This window comes from Mauremys mutica, chromosome 10, assembly GCF_020497125.1.
Source record: "Mauremys mutica isolate MM-2020 ecotype Southern chromosome 10, ASM2049712v1, whole genome shotgun sequence".
Classification (NCBI taxonomy): domain Eukaryota; kingdom Metazoa; phylum Chordata; order Testudines; family Geoemydidae; genus Mauremys; species Mauremys mutica.
The window spans coordinates 54,876,772-54,898,643 of record NC_059081.1 but is presented as its reverse complement, the minus strand read 5'-3'; the positions used below and the strand labels follow the sequence as shown (position 1 = coordinate 54,898,643).

The 21,872-nt window shown below is 43.1% G+C and overlaps 1 protein-coding gene across 5 annotated transcripts in view; it reads right to left on the bottom strand.

The window, feature by feature from the left end:
* Nucleotides 1–21,872, bottom strand: part of CCDC150 (coiled-coil domain containing 150) — a 45,310-nt gene that overhangs the window by 4,188 nt on the left and 19,250 nt on the right. For 2 of the 5 annotated variants that reach the window (XM_045032486.1, XM_045032488.1), the window contains 17 exons: nt 21,450–21,557; nt 18,670–18,794; nt 18,218–18,395; nt 17,678–17,746; nt 16,846–16,938; nt 15,204–15,287; nt 13,420–13,527; nt 13,251–13,313; nt 9,143–9,271; nt 6,961–7,130; nt 5,121–5,214; nt 4,121–4,290; nt 2,924–3,050; nt 1,985–2,179; nt 1,317–1,385; nt 1,069–1,230; nt 457–543 (listed from right to left, as the gene is read on the bottom strand). In XM_045032486.1, the coding sequence (XP_044888421.1) occupies nt 457–543; nt 1,069–1,230; nt 1,317–1,385; nt 1,985–2,179; nt 2,924–3,050; nt 4,121–4,290; nt 5,121–5,214; nt 6,961–7,130; nt 9,143–9,271; nt 13,251–13,313; nt 13,420–13,527; nt 15,204–15,287; nt 16,846–16,938; nt 17,678–17,746; nt 18,218–18,395; nt 18,670–18,794; nt 21,450–21,557 (2,031 nt within the window). Of the gene's footprint in view, nt 1–456; nt 544–1,068; nt 1,231–1,316; nt 1,386–1,984; nt 2,180–2,923; nt 3,051–4,120; nt 4,291–5,120; nt 5,215–6,960; nt 7,131–9,142; nt 9,272–11,199; nt 11,888–13,250; nt 13,314–13,419; nt 13,528–15,203; nt 15,288–16,845; nt 16,939–17,667; nt 17,747–18,217; nt 18,396–18,669; nt 18,795–21,449; nt 21,558–21,872 lie in introns of those variants that run through there. The other 3 variants (XM_045032487.1, XM_045032489.1, XM_045032490.1) reach the window with 3 other exon arrangements.

The window sequence follows — 21,872 nt, the reverse complement described above, 5'->3', positions numbered from 1 at the left end:
TAGTAACACTTCTGTAAGGTATCGTGCTTTGGACTATTACTGTGCAATACTGTCGGCTTTCAATAAGCGATGAGGTGCATGGGGAAATGTGACTCACCTTTAACAGAGGTGGTTTGGTGTAATGTCATTCAAAATGGTACAACATAGCAGCTCACACACTGCTTAATGGACAGGACAGATTAAGAGCAGGTGTTTTAAACTTGTCAACACACACCAGCCATTGAACCAGGTGGAAACTGACCGACATGGAGAGAATTTGCTCTTGCAGGCCCAACTAAATTGCCATGGGGAAAAATAGACTGTGGCTGCACCTTACTTCTCACCTCTTCAAAGGCTTGCTCTTAACATTTAAAAGGCCCCCTGGTGCATGTCCCACAAACACATCCTGTCATCCCCAAGGGAGGATAACTCTAGCTTTGTACCAGAGAATCTCTTCTTTCCCACTGTTGTACTCACCTGTTCCGATTCTACGCTGGCTTCTTTCAGTTTCTGCTCCGTTTCCTCTTTGCATTTCTTTAAGTGTTTGACTGTATCGTCTAGCTTCTAGAGAGAGAAAAATAACACCCAGACCTCTCTTTTTATTTTGCTCATGCAGGACATAACACAAACCATTGCTATATAACAGAATGAGCAGGAAGCTGGACTGGAAAGTTTTGGTAGAATAACAACTCCCAGCCCAGTAGGTCAAATATTAAGTTCCATAAAAGCACATGCCATACACATTGCTGGCCATGCTCCAATAAGCAGCTATAAAGAGGTTATAAAAGCCCCCTTGGCATGGGAATAAGCACCCACCACCGGCAAAGTGTTGCCCAGCAAATGCTCAGAGGCAGTAAGCATTCAGCCCCCAGGACAGGATCATGCAGCTCAGCATGGATCATACTGTATTTCCAAGGCTGTGAGCATTTTACCTGACACTAAAAAGAACAGGAGTACTTGTGACACCTTAGAGATTAACAAATTTATTTGAGCTTAAGCTTTTATGGCTTAGTCTCTAGGGTGCCACAAATACTCCTTGTTCTTTTTACTGATACAGACTAACACGGCTACCACGCTGAAACCTGGTACCTGACACTGGTTTTCTAGATGCTGCCGCACTTTCTGCTCCATTTCCAGCTGGGTCTCCAGCTGCCTGTTCCGTGTTGCCACTTCGTGCTGGTTTTTGGCCAAGGTCTGCATCTCACTCTGAAGACTTGTTAACTCTGTCATGAATTTCTGGATGCTCTGTGACTAGGGATGGTATGAAAATGAGATCTCAGTGACCGTGTGCAGATTCTAATCTAATGTAAAGGGGAAGTTGTATAGTGAGCTCCCACCTGCTCATAGTTTTTCTTCTGATACTGCTCCTTGATCAGCTCCATTTGCCTCAGCTCAGATTCAATCTCCTGAAAATAATTTTAAATGAAAAGAGGAAGTTCCAGTGAAATTGTTTCATGTGACAGAGCTTGGGCTGCTCCATACCCCATCCTTACTGTGTGACTGAGGTTTGGAGTAACACATGCGCTGCTGAGGGCAAGCAGGCAGCAGAGTGGCATTGGAGCCCGGCACAGAGGATCTTCATTAAGACAGGGAGAGGGAGGCACAAGCACCCAGCAGTGTTCTACACTGCTTTATAAATAAGCAGTCACTTATTTATAAAAGGACACAAAGATGGCTAGAAGCTGCAGGCCCTTCCCTTCAGCATGATCCACTGGCAAAAAGATGCCTTATTCAATCCACTGAACTGGGAAACACAGGACTGCCATGAACTATAGAGTGACCCCATAGCAAAAGCAGCATTTAATGTAGGAAAAAAAGAAACTAAGGACAAGCATTTCCCAGCTGTTACTGACACTATCAGACTCCTATTGGCACCAGGCTTTTCCCATCCCAATGGCAGTATTCTGGCCTGGCCCCGCTGCGGTGACAGCAGTAGTTCTTCCCATTCCGGGGAGAGACGGTGTATGAATGGGGTTTTTCAGAGTGAAAAGGGATCTGCACAAACCTTTATCCGCTCTGTGTTCTGGATGTTGTTAGCCTTGGAAGCCAAGTAGTGTCTGATTTGAGCTCTTTGGCTCTTTAGCTTCCCCTTGTAACTGACCAGGGACTTTTCCAACTCCATTATTTTCTGCCGCAGCTCCCTGTTAGCCCGGGACACTTCAGCAGATTTAGAAGAAGCCTCTTCAAGGGCCTTCTTCAGCTAGGAGGCATACAGAAGAGGTTAGTTCATGTTCATCCCCCAAAATGTCTGGCTAGGGTAATCAGAGACATGTATTTCCTGTGACCATCACCAGGAAGAGTGCCTGGTAAGCTGGATCCTCCACTTATTCATAAGGAATGAAAGAATACACAGCGTAACCCCTGGGTTTCTGAATACTTCTATGGTCAGAGGACACAGATTATAGACAGAATATAGCCCACGACAGACCAAAGAAGCAGAGATGATTGTTTTACTGCCTCTTCTCTTCCATATACCATGTTATGACAAGGATTTTGTAGTAATTGGGGGCTGCTATCAAACATCATACAACCTTCAAACTACAGCCTTTTGGTCCTTCCTGGAAACCATATTCTAATTGATCTTTGGTTTATTCCATAGTCCCTAGAGGGAAATACAGTTAGGTTTGCACAAAAAACAAAAGGGGAGGGACAGACATGATAAATGCATCACTAACTATGCTACAGCCACCAGAGAATCACTTTGTCCACTGCAGGCCAAAACACACTCTGTTGCTACCAAGTGATACTGCAACACAAAAGGGGGACAAGAAGTGTCATGGATCACTTTTGTTTTCTCATTGTTGGGAAGCAGAGCTCTTCTCAAGCAAGTGGATATTCACCCACAAAAGTTCATGCTCCAATACATCTGTTAGTCTATAAGATGCCACAGGACTCTTTGCTGCCTTGACCATGGAAGGAATCTTGCAGTTCTATCCCTCCTCACCTCAGCAGATTCCCTGTGACCTGCTTTCCTCATAGCCTCTCGCTCCATCTGAAACTGCTTCTTCAAGGACTCCAAGCGTTCGGAATACAGCCTTTCTTCCATTGTGGCTTCTTCAATTAGCTGCTCCCTTTCAGGAAAGAAGGAAGACACAAACTATAGGAAACAAACCGTACTGAGTGAATTCATAAACACTACAAGTGGGAAGACCTGGCCACAAAAGGAAAACAGCAGGAAAAAGTGATGGTCCAAAAATATTTCCTCTGCTTGGGTGGGCCTCATTTTGCCATACTATGTGCGCCACGAAGATTTGACTTAGCTTTTGAAGCATGGCCGTCCAGGAGGCCAGTTCAATCTGTTCATCCAACTGCATGTTCAGCACATTTCTTTCCTCAACAACAGCTCCAAATAGCAATATAAGACAGAGTCTCCTTGCCTGAGGGAGGCTTCCACCTGCGGCTCTGAGGGGACTGCTCTAGACCAGCCTGCAGAGTTCCTCCCAGGAGAATGAGGTGGACTGCTCCGGCTCATAGCATTCCTCATCTCGATGGAAATCCTTCATGATTTCCTTAAGCAAGCAGCCTGCAGTTTCCAGGAGGCAGACTCCTTCCCTGCCCCCATCCCATGCTGGCAGTACAGGAACAATAGCCATATTGCAAGGCTGTCAGTGACAAGTGCTGCCAGCCACGCAGGCATGTCACTCACTCAAACAGTAGCATAGTGCTCCTGCGTTCTGGGCAGTGCCACACATACAGCCCAGAGGAAAGACTGGGCTCCATTTGCAGCCTTCCAACACTGCAGAGGAGCCTAGAGAAGTCACTGTATCAGCAGGCAAACAGCTTGTTCACGTGGCTTTGCACCAGTCCATCAATCCACCAAGCTGCTGGCTCAATAGCCACACCACAGAGACTGTTGCTGCAAGTGGGGAGGAGGGATAGCTCAGTGGTTTAAGCATTGGCCTGCTAAACCCAGGGCTATAAATTCAATCCCTGAGGGGGCCACTTAGGAAACAGGGGTGTAAAAATCTGTCTGGGGTTTGGTCCTGCTTTGAGCAGAGGATTGGACTAGATGACCTCCTGAGGTCCCTTCCAACTATAATATTCTATAACTGACAAAAGGATGGAAAGGGCCACAAGCTCTGCAGTTAGAAATGGAAAAGCAAAGTGTTCCTCAGCCACGGCACCTTGCACTTGTTCTTACCTGCAGGCCATCAATTGCTGATGCTCAATTTCTTTCCTGTCCAGTTCTTCCTGAGTATGTATCAGCTTGCTCTGCAGGGTACTATTGGCCTGCAGAGCTTGTTCCAAACTCAAAGCAAGTTTCTTGTTGTCTGCTCTAGCGACTTCTAGTGCTTTACAAAGTGGATCCACCTCAGGGAGAGAGAGAGAGAGAGAGATCTAATTTATATTTAGTTGAATGAAAAGAACTTGTATAAACACTCCTTCCCTCACCACCTCCCCAGTAAGAACAGAAGGGATCTTTTTCCCAGTCAGTGTCAATTTGCTGGACTGGAATTCTGGCCACCAGTTGCCCACATTTGATAGTCATTAAGAAGAGGCTGTTAACACACCATTTGTATTTGCCAGAGGGAAGATCCTCAGACTCAATTTCAGAAGACCAAGCATCACATCCTGCTTTCCATCAAGGCTTCACAAGACACCATAACCATGACTGACACTAACAGCAGCCCTCTCTATGTTAAGGGCAAAATTGTCTTTAAGTGTTAGAATTGTGATTTAAAACCCATTTTGTTTTAACTTTCTCCTGGTATAGACATGGCCCAAGACATGCCTCCAATGCCTCCAGCAAAAAACAGAAGACTAGACTAAATATTTTTAAGTTTAAACACAAGCAGCAGTGCCCCCACCCCCGCCCCCACAAAAAAAGAGGTAAAGAGGAGAATGTGAAGAACAAAATAAAAGTATTCATGAGAAGGAAATGCAGATTTCAGAAACATTTGTCCACATTCTCTGTTCCCATTTGAAGACAGTTGGAAGTTTACCTCTCTCAAGGCATCTCTGGATGGAGTAAAACTTCCTTTCTATAATCTCCAGAAAATGATCTATCCCAATGTTTACAGATTTTGCCGTGTAAGTTTCCCAGCAGGTACTCCCCCACATTCCATCTTCCAAGGAAGCAGGATGGTTCAGTACCACAGAACTAATCAAACCTGTTATCATTGGAAAAACTTGGTCTCTACCTGACTATTGTGCTGAGTTTCTATGACAACCAGTTTGGCCTGGTACTGTTCCAATTCTACCTCTAACCTCTGGATTTTTTGTTGGTTCTGGGTCCTGCAAACAAAAGGAGTGAGAGAATAAAGAATCGATCAAGGGGCATGGTTAACAGCAAAGCTACCTATGCATTCCTTTCCCCTGTTGAGCGGAGATCATATCACAGTTCAGTTTTCTACCTTCAAAGTATTTGGTTTGGACTAGAACTGAATTCTAATTTCAGACCATCTTCTCTCTCAACCCCCAATTTCTTCCCCCTTCTTATGCACACCATGAGATTATGAATTGGCTTCAGCCACTGATATCATACCACTTGGTGTATTCCCAAGCAGCATGTAAAGGCCAAATGACATTAATGTTAGCAAACTGGTATAGCCATAGGTCTGGGCATCCAAGATCAGTTTTAATTTTATAGCATCATCGAGTTCCCAGCACTATGATTTGCTGTGCGGCAATGTACAGTCATCTCCCATTCATGAAAATCTGCCACACAGGGATTGCTGGCCTACAGTATCATGACTGGCACTATATACATGGCTGACAGGAGTTGCCCGCCCATAAATATCATTGTACATGTGGCTGACATGCTTCACTGGCTCACATCACAACTGTAATTGCATGTTCTGCCAACTCATTAATCTGAAACTTTCTTTTACAACTAACACAGAGTCCACAAACATAAGGAGGAAAGTGTTGCAAATTCTCAGATATCTTTGACCTGTGAGATTTTTGGACCAGGATGTTAACTGGTTCAAACTAGAATAAAAATCTCAAAAAAATACAGAATAAATTCTGTCCACACAGGAAATGGAGTAGTCTTTCCATGCGCTAATCAAGTTAGATCAGAGACAAAAATATAGTTAATGTGCTATTTACATTTACACTACAATCTCCTCTATGCTAGATGCTAAATTCCTACAGAGATTTAATAATCAGATATGGGTTTTATAATAACAGAGCACTTCTCCTAAAATTTAAAACAATCAACAGTTACTACACAAAGTAAGACACATTGCAGGGTATATGCACCCTGAAATTTGCAGAGATACTCAAGGAGTTATACCTCAGTGGGGAAAAATGTTATATGTTAAGGCAGGGATCGGCAACCTTTTGCACGTGGCGCATCAGGGTAAGCCCCTGGCAGGCCAGGCCAGTTTGTTTACCTGCTGCGTCTGCAGGTTTGGCCGATCGGAGCTCCCACTGGCCACAGTTTGCTGCTCCAGGCCAATGAGGGCTGTGGGAAGCAGCGCGGGCTGAGGGAAGTGCAGGCCGCCCTTCCTGCAGCCCCCATTGGCCTGGAGCGGCGAACCTGATGGGCCACGTGCAAAAGGTTGCCGATCCCTTAGTTAACGGTATTAAAACAGTATGAAAAAGGTTTTTGGATGTTGACTCCCACTATTTCCAGTTATAAATCCCTACACATGATTGACTTCTGGAGATATTTTTATGAAGTGCAGTGTGCCTGTTTCACAAGAATGATAGGTAGGTTAACAGAGAAGGCAGTGTATTCTCAACTACAACCCTTACAGAACTGGTCATGTGTACCCGAGGGGCAGATCAGCTGGTGCTTCACTGCTATGACTCCATTCTCCCAATATTGCAGAAAAAAAACACTGCAGGGACTATAAAAACAAACTGGGTTCAGTGGAAACTACCTTATCTGGTCCTATACAATCTGCTTACTTACCAAAAGGCAGATAATGGTCTTGAGCCCTAGGGAAAGAGCTAGTGATCAGGCCATTCCCTGGCCTGGCTTGTCTAGTTTTTCACTACATTGCAGATACAGAAAGTTTCAAGCACAGTTACCTGTCTTTTCTGAGCCCTGTGATCTCAGAATCCTTGCGCCCCAGCTCAGTTTGCACCTTCTCCAGAGCTGCCTGCATCCTGCTGTGAGAAGCCAGCACATTCTCCAGCACAGCTGTCACCTTGTCGTTATCCTCCTTTGCCTCCTCTAGCTGGCGCTTTAAGGTTGCCATCTAAAATACAAGAAAGCAGGCAGAGGGGGGAAATTTGGTTAACTTCCAATAAAGACTACTTTGATCATAGTCTTTATATAAATCATAAGTAGGCTACACCCTGCAGGCTCAGGGAAGATTGGTCTTGTCTTTGTTGAATTAATTTAGATGGAATGTATGGGCCAAAGGTGTTAACATAACCCAGGCACTGTCCAACATTAAACAGTTTTAAACAAGTTTTGGGGTTTGGTATATAGCGATTTCAGCCTGCTTAGTACCATGGCAAACACACAATTAAAAATCCTTTTAGCCTTGTATTAAAGATAAAGAAAAGAAGGAAACACAGTTAAAGCATTTCAAATGAAAAGTATTAAATAAGGCTTTCATTTCAACAACATCCCTTGTTTCCTTTCCTTTTAGAAAGGGAAGAAAAACCCCTTGTCTGATAGGTTTTTTTTTAGATGGTATTAAAGATGGTAATAAATGTCCTTTTGGGGAAAAGAAAAGACGTAAGTAGAGATGGGTACGCGCAGTTCTTCTTCTTCTTCTTGTTAAAGTCCAATTCCACTACCTAAAAGATAAAACAAGACAAACATACACACAAGGAGAGAGAAAAGAACAGCAAAGATAGAAAATGAAGTTTCTGTCTCTGGTGTCTTTCGCTTGCAATGTCACTGCTGGAAAAACACAGGCACAGTACCTGGTCTTATTCACTCCAAGACCTAGCAAACGTGTACCAACATCAAGGGCGTTGCATATTTTGGAGGGCACTGCATTTAGCTGCCTCTTTCTGGTCACAGGCTTACCACTATGTTACAAAATATAATCTTGGCCAGCTAAGCCAGAGTTTTATTAGACAGAAGAAAAAAGGAGGGGGGATAGGAAAGAAGAAATAAGGCAGGGAAGGAAAAGCACATACTTTTGGGCGGGATGAGGAGAAGTCGTCTCACATCCCAAGTGGTATTTGGGATTCTGCTGGAGCCAGTGGCAGTGTCACCTGGCTCCCTCTCTCTGGCCTGGTCAGGACATCTCTTAGGATCAGGATGACCGAGTCCCAAGAGATGGTGAGAGTGGCAGCCAGTAGCCAATTTTTCTCTCTAAAGTCACTTTAAGGCCTCCAAAAAGGAGTGGTTAATGGACTCATTCAGTCTGTCTCCCTTTTGTACCTTTTCCCGTCAACATTTGTTATGATTTGTGACATCTTATGAACTTTCACTTACTATTTACAGTTTACCTTACAATTAGGGTAAATTTGTAGGCCCAATTATCAGAACATCTGCTTCAGCCTGTATTTAAAGGTGTGCCGGGAGGAGAAAAGTTCTCCAGAATTCCTCTCCATTTCCCACCCACCCTTTGGTGTAATCATCAGAGGAACCTGTCATTCTAGCTAAGGAGGGCCAGCCCTAACCCCTCCAACTTTACCAACACTGGTTGAACATGCTGCCTCTGAGGCATTCAGTTCTCATCAGCATAGGGCACAAGCAAGAGTGGAATACGAACTCTAATAGCATGTTGCGGTACTGTCCACTATGAAGTCCACAATGACTATGTTGCATCTGCCAGACTCTGTTTTGCAACCTTATTCAAAAGTTTAGGGCCAAACATTAAATATAAAATTGGGAATTCCTCACACCCATTCTACATAAGTGTTAACTCCACTGATTTCAAGATAACTCCTGATTTACACTCATGTAAGAGAAGAATCAGGTCCCAATTGCTGATACAGAACTTTCTAAGTAAATATTAACCCCTGGGAACCATCTGTATGTTGCTGGCATCAACTGCCTACTTTATCAATGACCATCAGTTGAATGCTGCATAATACTGCAAAACATCATAGAGGATTGTACCGCACCTTGAGACTCAGGAGTCGGTATTCTACACACATTCCAGAACCAGTATTGGAGCACTGTTGTCCATGTAGACATCAACAGGCTAATAAGACTTATGTTGAAGTTTAAATTTGCTGTGCTGGAATCTGAGCCAGACTATATCAGATTTGTCTCCTTTAAAGAAAAATCCTGTTTCCTTGCCTTTTGCTTCTCCCTCTCTTCCATGGCTTCCATGTGCCCCTTAATTTTCTGACTCTCTCGCAATGCCTCATCACGGGACTTGATTGCAATAGAAAATTCTTCTTCTTTCTGTTCAAGGGTGGTCTGTGCCTTTGCAAAGAGACAGAGAAAGAGGGTGAATTCTTGTTTTCCAAATCAAAGGAATTGGTTCTAATAGTTTACAATTTAAGGTGGTGGAGGGACTTTACCAGCGAAATGGTCCAGATGTCCTGAAATCTAGACTCCTTGATTCAGTATTTAGAACAAGAGATTTTATTTTTCAAAACAAGCATTATAAAGAAACTGCCACCCCTCATCCAGCCTCAGTGAGGGAGATAAAGAGATGGAACTGGAAACTCCAACCCCAGTAGGGGCTGCAGTAGTTTCCTTCAGGGGGCATTAAACCTCTTTTTGACTTTATGAAACAAAGATCCAATTTCCCTTGGATATTTCCCTCAGAACCCAAGCTTGAAAATAAATTAAACATGAATAGCAGTGAAACAAGCAAATGTGTTTTCTCCTGAATCTATTGATAGGATTTATTTCCTTGGTTTTATTTTTAGAGAATAGTCTTCTAGTTTAATGGATTTTTAAATATTTGTTACGATGTACAGAGTCATGGGTGCTTGCTTTATCAATAGTCATTACAGTTTCTCACTGCAGATCATCTATACACTTCCTCATTTTAGTGCATGTTACTGTTTAATTGTTACATTTATCATCATTAGAGATCTGCAATATTTTATATAACATCTGACAAAATTAAAATCAGATGAAATAAGAAATTCAGACTAAGCAAAAAAAGAGTGACTGCTCACTAATCTCCCAATAAACACAATCCTTATAATCCAGAGGTTGTAACAGAGAGGAAGGAGGGACAAGTCAATTGTTTGCAAAATCCAAAGGCCACTTTTCATGAGACTCCTCTGTATACTGCCAGCCATAACAACAGTTCTAGGCATAGGAACAAGTCTCTGGATATACCACTTGTTTTAATATTAAAAGAGAACACAAAATAGGTAATTCAAAAAGAGATGGCAGAAAGAAAGAGATTTTAGCCAAACTGCTGACATATTGTCTAAAAAATGGAAACCAGAATAAGCCAGTTGCTATTTTTTATTCCAAAAATATAACTTTTAGTGATGTCCTCTGGGTATCAGGTACACAATATTCTCCAATCTCTGCTTCCCAAGGAAAAAAAAATCTTTAAAACTAAAATACTTTTGGCTTTCTCAAAATCAAAGGTGATCTACTTTGTGTCAGCCAGGGTAACTCAAAGTTTGTTTCTACCTGTTCCTTGAAACTGCCGCTTGTAAATCAAGTTCACAGCTTCTCAGCTGGGTTACCGAGATACAATTTAGAACACAGAGGGGCTTCCTTTGTCCCAATCCCATTACAAACCAAACTTGATTACTGTTTTCCAACAAACTAAATATAGCATCAGTCAGAAGGTGGTCTGGCCTTTTTACATCAACAGTTCAGACAGGACCACAACTACATTATCTCAAGTCTAGAATCAGAAATAATTTCAGTCTGAAAACTTTGTCTTCTAAGTGGACTTCATTAACTGAGCCTGCACCTTTCTACACAAGAAGCTCCCAAAGACACCTGCATTTGGTATTTTCCAGTATTTCCTCATTTTTGCTAACAATTTAATTATTAGTGCCCCCAGAAACTGCCATAAGTTTCCATTGTCTAGTTCAGAAGTGCCCAACATTATTACACAGGAGGGCCACATAAACCTAGGCACAAACTTGTACAGCCAAACAGATTCTACCTATTTTAATAAGATTTAAAGTCACCTGTATTGCTTTGTATTTTAAGTTCAGCTTCTTTGGTGTGTATTTGGATAGACTGTTTCTATGTACAGTATTATCTATTTATACACTTGTGTAAACTAAAATGATGTACACATGATGACAAAATGCTAATGAATCGTCCGTTAGTAGATTGTATTGAAACAGGCCATGGGCCTCATGAAATGCTCTGGTAGGCTGTAGGCTGGGCAACTCCGCTAGTTTGTTTCAGTCTTCACTCACCATCAGGAAATCTTCTTCACTAAGTTCGGCAGACCATTCAGCTTTCAATAGCCTTGGAGCGAGGATATCTATTTTACCCTCCAATCTTTCCTCCATGGTCTTAATAGCATTTAACAAAGTCCTCAGAGAGATTCTAGGACAGCCACCACATTCAGAAGCAGACTTCCTTGAATAATGAACCCGGTGTGAAGGGCAATGGACAGTAGAAGCATGCGATCCAAAACCCGCAGCTCCCTCTCCCAAACCACCCGTATCTGACCTAATGTAATGAACACCGGGCTTCTGCTGCCAGGGCCGCTCTGGGGATTTTCTTCTTTTTGGTGGCATTGTTGCTACAAAACAAATCAATCAGTCCAAGCAGACAGAAATGGGTGGGAGGAGGGAAAGAGGAAGAAATAAAGAAAACCAGAAGAGCGCACAGTAAGGTAACTAACTACTCCCAAAATATCTATTCCATTGAAGACACAGAGGCCACATTCACAGATGCTGCATCTTATCCCTGCACTGCATTACTTTATAAAGACTTTGTAAGCATCATTTACTATTTCTGATTAATTTGAGAGGGTTTTCAGTTTTCTTTCCTAATACTTTGCAAGACCAAATTTTCCACAGCAACGTATCCAGGAAAGCTAAATCACTGTGGTTTCCCTTTATATCTTATTAGCACTGAGACAGCGCTGCTCACCAGTACAGCATTAGAACTATATGCAGTGTCACTATGCCTTTCCCCTTTTTATCATACTATATACTGTGACCTCACCAAGCAGAATGTAACAGTCACCATTTGGAACTTAATCTTGTGTCATGTGAGGCAGAACATTCTAAGGGTTCTAGTCATGATTCTGCCAATCTCTTGCTGTGAGACCTTTCTGTGTCTCCATTTTTTCCTTATCTGTAGAATAGAGATAACTTATTATCTTTGTAAATTGCTTTCCCAAAGTTTGATGTGGATTTTGGTGTGGATCTATGGCTCCCATTACCACAATGTCGGACGTCTCACAATCTTTAAAGTATCTGCCAGAGCTAGTTGGGAATTGCTTGATGAAATATTTGTCAAAAAATTCCAATTTGTCAAAAGTGAAACTTTTTGCAGGAAAGGGTTAAATTAGATGAATTTTTCAAATCAGTTTTTGAAAAAAAAATGAAAATTCTGGTTTTCAAGTTCAAAACAACTTTTGATTTTTCTAAACATTTTGAGTGCCCCAAACCAAATTTTTGTTGTTGGATTTTTAGTTTGCGAAAATTTGAGATACTCATCCCAATTCAGGATGGGAAAATGTTTGTTTGACAAGTAAACACTTTTCTGCCCAGCTCCAGTATTTATCCTCCCGACATCCCTGTGAGGTCGAGCAGTGTTACTATAGGTATGACGACTAGATGATTTCGGGAGGTAAGTGGTACGGCAGGGGAATTGAACCAAGGCCTACTGCACTACAGGATCCCATCCTAATCACTGCTGCATCCTGCCTCTCTAATCTGTAGTGCAAACAAGCGTGGGACATACTATCTCTTGGTTACCAGACAGAATTTATAAATTTGCATATCCTACAACTTGAGCATTTTCCTTCACCCCTCTAGGAGCAATCCAGCCCAACAGAACACACTTTAAGGCAGTTACTATAAACTGTAATTTTCTTTATGATTCTAAAGGATTTCCCTCTCTGACCAAGAACTAATTTGCAATATTAAACTGGCACTCACAGACTTCTGTTTCTTCTCAGACACCCAAACAAGACTAGCAGAAAACATGGCCCAGTGCACCAAATAAAACATGCAAGCTTGGTACCTCTGCCCAGCACAACATAACCCCTCTTTGTGCTGTTCCTAACAAGACTGAATAAGTGATCTAGATCAGATTAGCCTGAACATTCACAGCCGCCTTCCTTTTCCTCTCCCAGAAAAGCAACCAAATAATCTGTGACAATTTATACACTCTACTGTGAGCCAGGAATAGAAAGATATGAAAATTCCTACAATCCCACCGATTTGGCAAGTTACAGCCCTAAACACACATGTTACATTTGCAGGAAAACAGCCTTTTGTTTTGGTACCTGCTTCAGCTGAGCTTCCATCCTTTGCATGTTAATCTTGACAGAGCCAAATTCTACATTCACCTGTAATTTATAATAATAAAAGTTAGTATTAAACTATTGCTGTTCTTGAGGAGATCAGTTTGACTCCAGTGCTGAGAAGTGAAGAATCCTCTGAGTTTGATTGTACCTGAGTATATTTGGTCTCCAAGGCTGTATTCAGCTTGCGAAGGTGGCTATTCTCTGAATGTGCATCTGCAAGAGATTGCAGTTCTTCCTCCAGCTGCTGTACTTTGGTCTAAAGGAAAAAGCAGAGACACAGTCAGCATGCATCTTACTGCACTATTTAGTAAGTGAAGAGAAGGAATGAGCTTGAGACAGCCAGAGAAGCAGAGGGAGAGAGTTTGTAAAACTAAAAGAAATTAACACTGAGCAAAGTCTCAGAATATGAGGAACAGCAAGAGAGTCATTTCACTTTATCTTCACAAAAAGGCAAAATTAAAATAAGATGAATCATTTTAATACGAAGCTCAATATTGTGTCTTGGCCCCTCACCTATGATTATCATCAGTATATGTAGGAGTAATTCTAGCTCACACACTTGCCTCTCGAAGGTAGCTCAGAAGATTAAGAAAAGAAATGGCTTCTTCAATAAGCTTGCAGGCTCATGTGCAAACATTGCACAACTTGGTGATAGCTCTTTGCTACTTAGTTAGAGACTATTGTGCTCCTGTGTGGTCAAAAACTCTCTCCACACAAAGCTGGTTGATTTACAATTGAATCTAATGATGAGACTAACAGGAACCATGAGAGCACAAAACATAAGTGGATACCAGTCTCCTAACATCAGGCCTCCTAATACATCTCCTCCTAACATCAGGCCTTATATTGCAGGAAAGAACCAGCTTGACACAATCCAGGAGATACTACAACTGCCACTTTTCAAAGATCTATAGGAGGTGCTTACCACCAACTTATCAATAAAAGACCAATATGGACGTTGCTACCGACCAGCTCATCACATTGTGGCGAGCAGAATGGGAACAAGCTGCTCCCCCTGTAAGAAACTCCTCCCTCATCACTCAGCGCTTTACAAGAGACTCCTGGCCTCGAGTTTCCATGCTGTCTCTGGTGCAAACTCAACCATTTCAGATATGGAGTGCTGAGATATGCAGCAAATAACCACCCCTGGGGACTCAGGAACAGTCCTCTGCGTAGCTGCCGTGAGGTTGAGAAAACTGCACACCTATTGAATAGCTGTTCATCTCGTGCTGGTCTATCAAGACTTCAAAGCCTCCACAATAATCACCAGATGTAGTGACACTACACAAACATGCAGCTGTCTCACCATGTAAATAGCCACCATTCTCTCCACTGGCCCCTTCTATGCTGTTTTTTTCACAAGCACCCCAAAATCAATGCACCCCTTTCCCAAATTCTAAGGCACCCGTCTGCAACTCAGAAATGAAAATATCTCGCTTTCATCATCCCATTCTATTGTGCACTTATTTTAATTTTATCTCTATTTATAACCATGCAGTCTGTTCCCTTATTTTACCCATTGGAATAACCTGCTTATCAAGACACCCCAAACTCCCAGGCTCTCTTTGACAAGGGTTTCTAAACATGCGTGTTGCTTTAGAATGCTCCCCTTTCCTTCCTTGTTACTCAATGATTTTCTTACATCCAAAAGCTTGTTTACCCGGAATCCTATAGCTGTAATAAGTGAGGCATCTCAACCCAGTCTTTTACCTAAAGGCAATAAATGGTCTGACTAGGATTAAAGACAGTTTTAAATCCCAAACTACTTAAAAATATCTGGCAGCTGTTGCACAAATGACATCTGCAGAAGGAAATACAAGAACTTCCTTCCAACTGTAATAGTGAAGGTGTGGTTAAATAATCCTGGATCAGCTGGGCAGAAGGATTTCTCCCTGCTCTGAACAATCTGCAATAAAGGCAAAAATCAGGTACCTGAAGCTTTCCTTTGTCGTAGGCCAGTTTATTCTTACTGTCAGTCAGCTCTGCTAGAACCTGTTCGACCTGCTGTTGAGCATACTGGGAAAACAAGAGCAGAGGTCACTCTCTCCTAGGAAAAACAAGCCAAAATGGACTTGGGCTTCAGCATCTTGTCTCTCCCTGAGGTTTAGCCCTTTTCCCTTTCAAGTTTTAGCACTACCTTTGTCCTCCTGTTTTGTCCAGATTGTCATTTAAAAATGAGGCCAAGAGTTCTCACCAAGTGAAACAACAGAGCAGCAGAAAGATGTAGTCGTACCACCTTGGTACTAAGCCACGCCAGCCTATAGGAAGAAGCAGGCATACACTGGTTCTCAACCATCTAGACCAATCCCTGTATCATAGAGCCTAACCTCAAGCACAGGCAGCAAGAAAGTGAATGGCAGAAGAACCTGCCTTCTGGCAAGAGGGAAAGGAAAAGAAAAGGAATTGGAAAAGGACAGAGAGTCGGGAAGGCAAGGGTCATAGGCAAAACAATGGTTCAGAGTGAGAGCAGGTACCAGAAGGAACAAAGAATTGGAAAATTATGAAGATGAACTATTTTTAAGCTTCAGAACATTTTGTTGATTCATACTCCTATGAGTGACTAATTATTGTGAAGCTAATTTTATGTGTGGAGGGGAGATGGTAAATAAACTGTCACTTATTATATTTTAACTTTAAAGAACTTAACTATTTTATAATTAATTTTGACCACCACATGACAGACAGACACAAGCTGTTTCAGCTGAATTTTCTCTAGCTTCCTGATTTGAGGACCTGTTTACAATGGTGTTTTTCTGAAAGTCTCACGCTGACACAACTAGTGTAGACAGTTTTTACTACCATGAGACCTGGACCTGCTCAGTACAGTTGGAGGACACAGTGGTAAAAACTCTGCAGCTGGTCTGCACTAACACTTCCACTGTTTCTAGCACTGGTCAAGTTTCAGTGCTACAGCAATAGTGAGAGAGGATAGGAAGAAAGACAGCAGAAATGACATCTCAAAGTACCAACAGAAGTGTTAACTGACTTGTATCTAGCTATCTTCTATCTTATGGTGTATACAGGCTAAAGTCCCACCTACACTACACAATGGAACAGAACACCCATGGGAAAATACCCGATATAGTTGTACTTCAGGACCCCATGGGTACATACGCGGGGTGGTTAGTCTGTGTCACTACTTGCCGCTACCCTGGCTACACAGCTATTTTTAGCACTCTAGCTTGGGGAGCGCTAGCACGAGTACATCCATACAAGTTTGGAATCACACCTCTAACTCCAAGTGTAGCCATAGCATAAGTGGTCCCTTCAGCTAGTCATAAATCCCTCCCACGCAGCATGAACATTTTCACTCTTTAACAAATTCAAATGGAAACCTGAAAACAAAATTAACATGTAGCCATTATTTTATTCTTTTGTCTCTCCTCTCTCACATTCCATTAGTTTGGAAACTAGGCACAGAAATATCATGTGATCAGGATAACTATTTCAGATTGTAGCTTGACTCCTGGCATAGTCACTCACCAGTCAACACCGGGGTTACTTACCTATTTTAGAACAAACTGAAGGCGAGAGTACACAGGCCAACAAAAGCTGACTGAAAATCTCAGGTTACCTGCTGGTGTTCCAGTGCCACCAAGCGATCCATTAGCCTCTTGTTCTCCTTCTCCAGATTCTGCAGCGTGGATCTCATAGCACCCATTTCTAGCTTCAAAACAAAAGACATGATTGCAATTGGATTTTTCCTTGGATACAATATAAATCAATGGACTAAATTTCAACCCCAAGTGTGTGAATTATTCACAGGCCCTCATACCTAGAGCTACTTCCTTTTACCTTCCCTTCAGCACTAGTGATTCAGCCTTCCCCAAAAAGTTAACCTGTCAGGTAAGCTCAGCAGTAACTATGCTGCAAACACACTCAAGTATACATCACAAATCCAACATTTAATTTCTCCAAGCTATGCAGGTTTGAGAGCGCTACACAGAAAATAAGTACATATGGCCTCAGAATTCAAGGGGGGCTGAAAATGCTGTTGAGGTGATACATTCAATCCCTAAGGAACAGCAAGAGTCTCATGTGACCATCAACCTCCAGCAATGGTGGAAGCTGTAGTGTAGATGTGAGTCTAACCACAGATTATATAGCTGTAAAAATAACTGAGTTCTGTCTCATCACAGCTACAATCATTGCTATAGTCAAAAGAGCTGCACCAATGGTAAATTATGGCAGTAAAGTTTGCTAAAGCAGATGCAATCCTGCAGTCCAGTCCAGAGATTCCGGTCTCCCTTCCAAGCCATCTGGCATCACTACCATCAGTGCTAAAGAAAACTCTCACCTCCTTGTCACAGGTTCAGTTAAGATAACACTGTTTGTACTATGGATACCAACCCAAAAGAAGGGAGAGAATCAGAAGTCAGAGCAAAGCCATGCATACTTGGTAGTACCTTGTTCCCAGTTAGTTCCACTTCCAGTTTGTTCCTCTCCTGTGTTACATCACTTGCTGTTTTCTTCATCTGCAATAAGGAATTAAAATAAAGTCACTTTTAAAATCAGCCAAAAAGCAACTCTACTAGATCCACCCTAGAGATCCATTAATACTTCCAACAGAGAGATGTAGCACTTCATCTCAGACAGAGGGGTCACAGACCAACCCTAAAATTAGAAACAAGGCACTTTCCTCATTTCCCTTCCCTGACATGGCAAGGCAATATCATAACTGTTACAATGCAATCTACGCTCTTATGTCCATCCACTACTGGACATATCACCAATGCTGTCTGCCATGACACTAAAGCATCAGAATGGGAGGAGGCCAAAGATTATGTTCCAACCCATATTTCCACATTTGCAGAGAATATGAGACTATACTACTTCACCATGGGACCAATACTGGGGAGGATGGGAATTTTAGCAAAGTAGATGGAAATGTCTTCTATGATACACCTTTAAAATAAAAGTGAGAGACTGTAAAATATCCATTGTACTTCTTGCTGAAGACTCTCCTTCTCCATCAGTAGAGATCCTCTCTCTTTCAGTGCTGTCTCCAGTTCACCTCGAAGTCTAGCAATAGTAGACTCCAAGAGCACCTTCTGTGTGGTTGTCATCTCCTCAGCTAGGCATGCTTTTTGTCTGCAGCCAGCATGCTCCGTGTGCAAGGCCCCCCTGTGTAAGTGAGACAGGAAAAGCTGAGTTGGAGTTCTATACCTCACAATCTTAGATGTCGTGAACAGAAAATGGATTTTACGTTATATACCAGACATGCTTATTGGTACCCGTTTTACTGTGTTCAAAAGTCCCGATTAAGTATCAGCCAGCAGGAAATAAGTAGAGCCTGTAGGAGGCTTGGATAGATACAGGGACCAGGACACACCAAAGACGGTTAGTACGCAAGGGAGAAGAGATCAAAGGATAAAGATTTAGAATATTCTTCACTCACAGCTCTTTTTGAAGTTGGGCTTTTTCGTTCTGCATGCTTTGCAGCTCTCCTATAATGTTGGCACGGGCAGCATCCAGCAGCAAGTCTTGTTCCAGCAGTTTCTGAGTCATCCTCTCCTGTTCTGCCTAAAGAGGGAAAGGAAATGTCAGTGTGAAAACTCAAAGGATTATGCAAAAGTCTACAGCAGGGGTCGGCAACCTTTCAGAAGTGGTGTGCCGAGTCTTCATTTATTCACTCTAATTTAAGGTTCCGCGTGCCAGTAATACATTTTAACGTTTTTAGAAGGTCTCCTTCTAAAAGTTTATAATATATAACTAAACTATTGTTGTATGTAAAGTAAACAAGGTTTTCAAAATGTTTAAGAAGCTTCATTTAAAATTAAATTAAAATGCTTACTTACGCCACCAGGCTGCTCAGCTCACTGCCAGCCTGGGGTTTTGTCCACCTCAGCGAGCTGAGCGGGACCTGCGGCTGGGATGCCGGCTGGCAAGGGGCCGGCAGCCGGGACCCCAGACCGGGGGGTTCAGGGGTCAGGGCAGAGGGCTGGGTGTGTGTGGGGGGGGATGTAGGGCAGAAGGCTGGGTGTATGGGGGGGTACAGGGATGAGGGCAGAGGGATCGGGGTGGGGGGGGTTCAAGGGTCAGGGCAGAGGGCTGGGGGTGTGTGGGGGTGCAGGGCAGAGGGCTGGGTGTGTGGAGGGGTTTAAGGGTCAGGGCAGAAGGCTGGGTGTGTGGGGGAGGTTCAGGGCAGAGGGCTGGAGTGCTTGGCTCGTGGAGGTGCTCCCAGCCCCCTGCCCTGAGCGGCTCAAGGCAGGGGGCTGGAAGGGATATGCCCCGTCCCTACCTCTTCTCTGCCTCCTCTACAGAGCAGCGAGCACGCTGCCACTCTTCCCCCTCCCCATCCATAGGGCCATCAGCTGATCGGTGCAGGGAAGGAGGAGATGGGGCAGGAAAGCACCACGCTGGGAGAAGAAGTGGGGGAGGGAGCAAGCTTGGCTGCCGCAGGACCAAGCTTCTGCCTCCTGCCCTCGCAGGGGAGAGCAGTGGGCGGGGGGGCTGGGACCGCGGCAGGCAGCAGCATGCCACTCAAAATCAGCTCATATGCCGTGTTTGGCACGCGTGCTGTGGGTTGCTGACCCCTGGTCTACAGCAAAAAAAGACTGGTAGAGGGAACAAAGCTACTATTTAAACCAAAGTGTTCTCTCCTGGTAAGTTCAGGGATTTCTGTATCCTGTCTTAGTACTGGATAGTATAACACTACTCGCTCCAATTTTTCAACATCTTTCTTGAAATGTGGACACCAGAACTGGACACAGTATTCCTGTAGAGATTGCACCAGTGCCAGGAGCGGTTCCAGGCACCAGCACGCCAAGCGTGTGCCTGGGGCGGCAAGCCACGGGGGGCGCTCTGCCGGTCGCCGCGAGGGCGGCAGGCAGGTTGCCTTCGGCGGCATGCCTGCGGAGGGTCCGCTGGTCCCGCGGCTTCAGCGGACCTCCCGTAGGCATGCCACTGAATCCACAGGACCGGGGACCTCCCGCAGGCAAGCCGCCGAAGGCAGCCTGCCTGCCGTGCTTGGGGCGGCAAAATACCTAGAGCCGCCCCTGACCAGTGCCAAGTACGGAGGTAGTATAATCTCTCTATTCCTGCTTGATATCCCCCTGTTTATACATCCAAGGATTGCATAAGCGCATGGCCATAGCATTACACCTGGAGCTGATGTTTAGCTGATTAGCCACTACGACCCCCACATCTCTTTCAGAGCCACTGCTTTCCAGGATACAGTCCCCCATCCTGTAACTATTACTTATATTTTGTTCTTAGAAGACCTTACATTTGGCTGTATGGAAACACAGTGTCTGCTTGTGCCCTGTTTAGCCTGTATTATTTACCACTCCCCCACTCTGTGTGTCATCAGCAATGATTTTCTGTTTTCTTCCAGGTCATTCATAAAAATATTAAATAATGTAAATGTTTGGTGGTGTTTTGGGGCCTGCCCAAAATACCCTTCTAAGCAATGCAAGACAGCATAAACATCCTTTAAAAAAAAATTAAAAATCTGTACTTGCTATTTAAAGGGTATCCAACCATAAACTGGAATTTCTTTAGTCAATTAAAAAAAATCATCAATCTGATGATGTCTCTTTTAAATAAATACTTGCTAGATGCATCAAACCAAAATAGTGAAGTCTAGAAGGTTGCTGTCAGTCTAAGTTTTGAATTCTCTGTTCCAAGGGAAGAATGCTCTGTGCCATTCTTTGATGACACCAACTGGCTGACAGAAAAATAGTTATAGATGCCACAGTGAGCAGGGGCTAGTTCTGCACTGAAGAGAAGGCAGGAACTGTGTGCAGCAAGGAGAGTATAAGAGAAATGTTCTTATTTTCTCCAGAGAAGAAAGAATAAATTCCAGGTGATACATATTAGAATGAGTGACCTGGGGAAAGATTGGATCTAGTCAATTAAACACACTCCTGGCTACCAAACTGCGCACTGATTCTATTCTCACATTAATTTTCATTTTATCAAGGATAGTGCCTGTCATTTGAGCAGGAGGAGGATGGAGAATTATAAGATAACATGGTTTTACATTTTATTGGGGTTTCATACCAAGTGTTCAAAACCAACTATGTCAAGCTGACTAGAATTCGGAGTCTTAATCCATAAAATATTTTACAGGATGTAACTGGTTTATTGAACTTTCCCCTCATCTATTCTTCCTGGTCTCTGAGCCACAGATGCTTCACATTGGCTATGTTACTAGTCTGATTTTGAACTGCATACCTTAAGCATGGCCTGATGATCTGAAATCAGTTTAGCATTCTCCATGGAAATGCTTCGAAGTGTAGCACTCAGTTCTGAGCATTGTTGGTTCAACTGGTCATTAATGATCTACAGAGGGGAAAACACACGTTTTTATTTCAAACTTTCTACAGTAGAAATAAAAACACTTACAAACCTATCAATTTCTTTTATATTTCCTCTACCCCCATCATCTTGCAGTTTTTGAAGGTCAATGTGACCTTTGCTATAACAGGTCCACTGAGAAAAGTGTTCAGATAACACCAGTTTTCAGTGGAAGGTTTAAAAAGTATGCTGCTGTAAAAATACTGTAAGACTGGCACGAACCAGTATCAGCAACACTAATGGTACTGAAGCTCTACCCTGATTCACTCAATGACACTTTGTTCTTGCCTTGTGCTACTT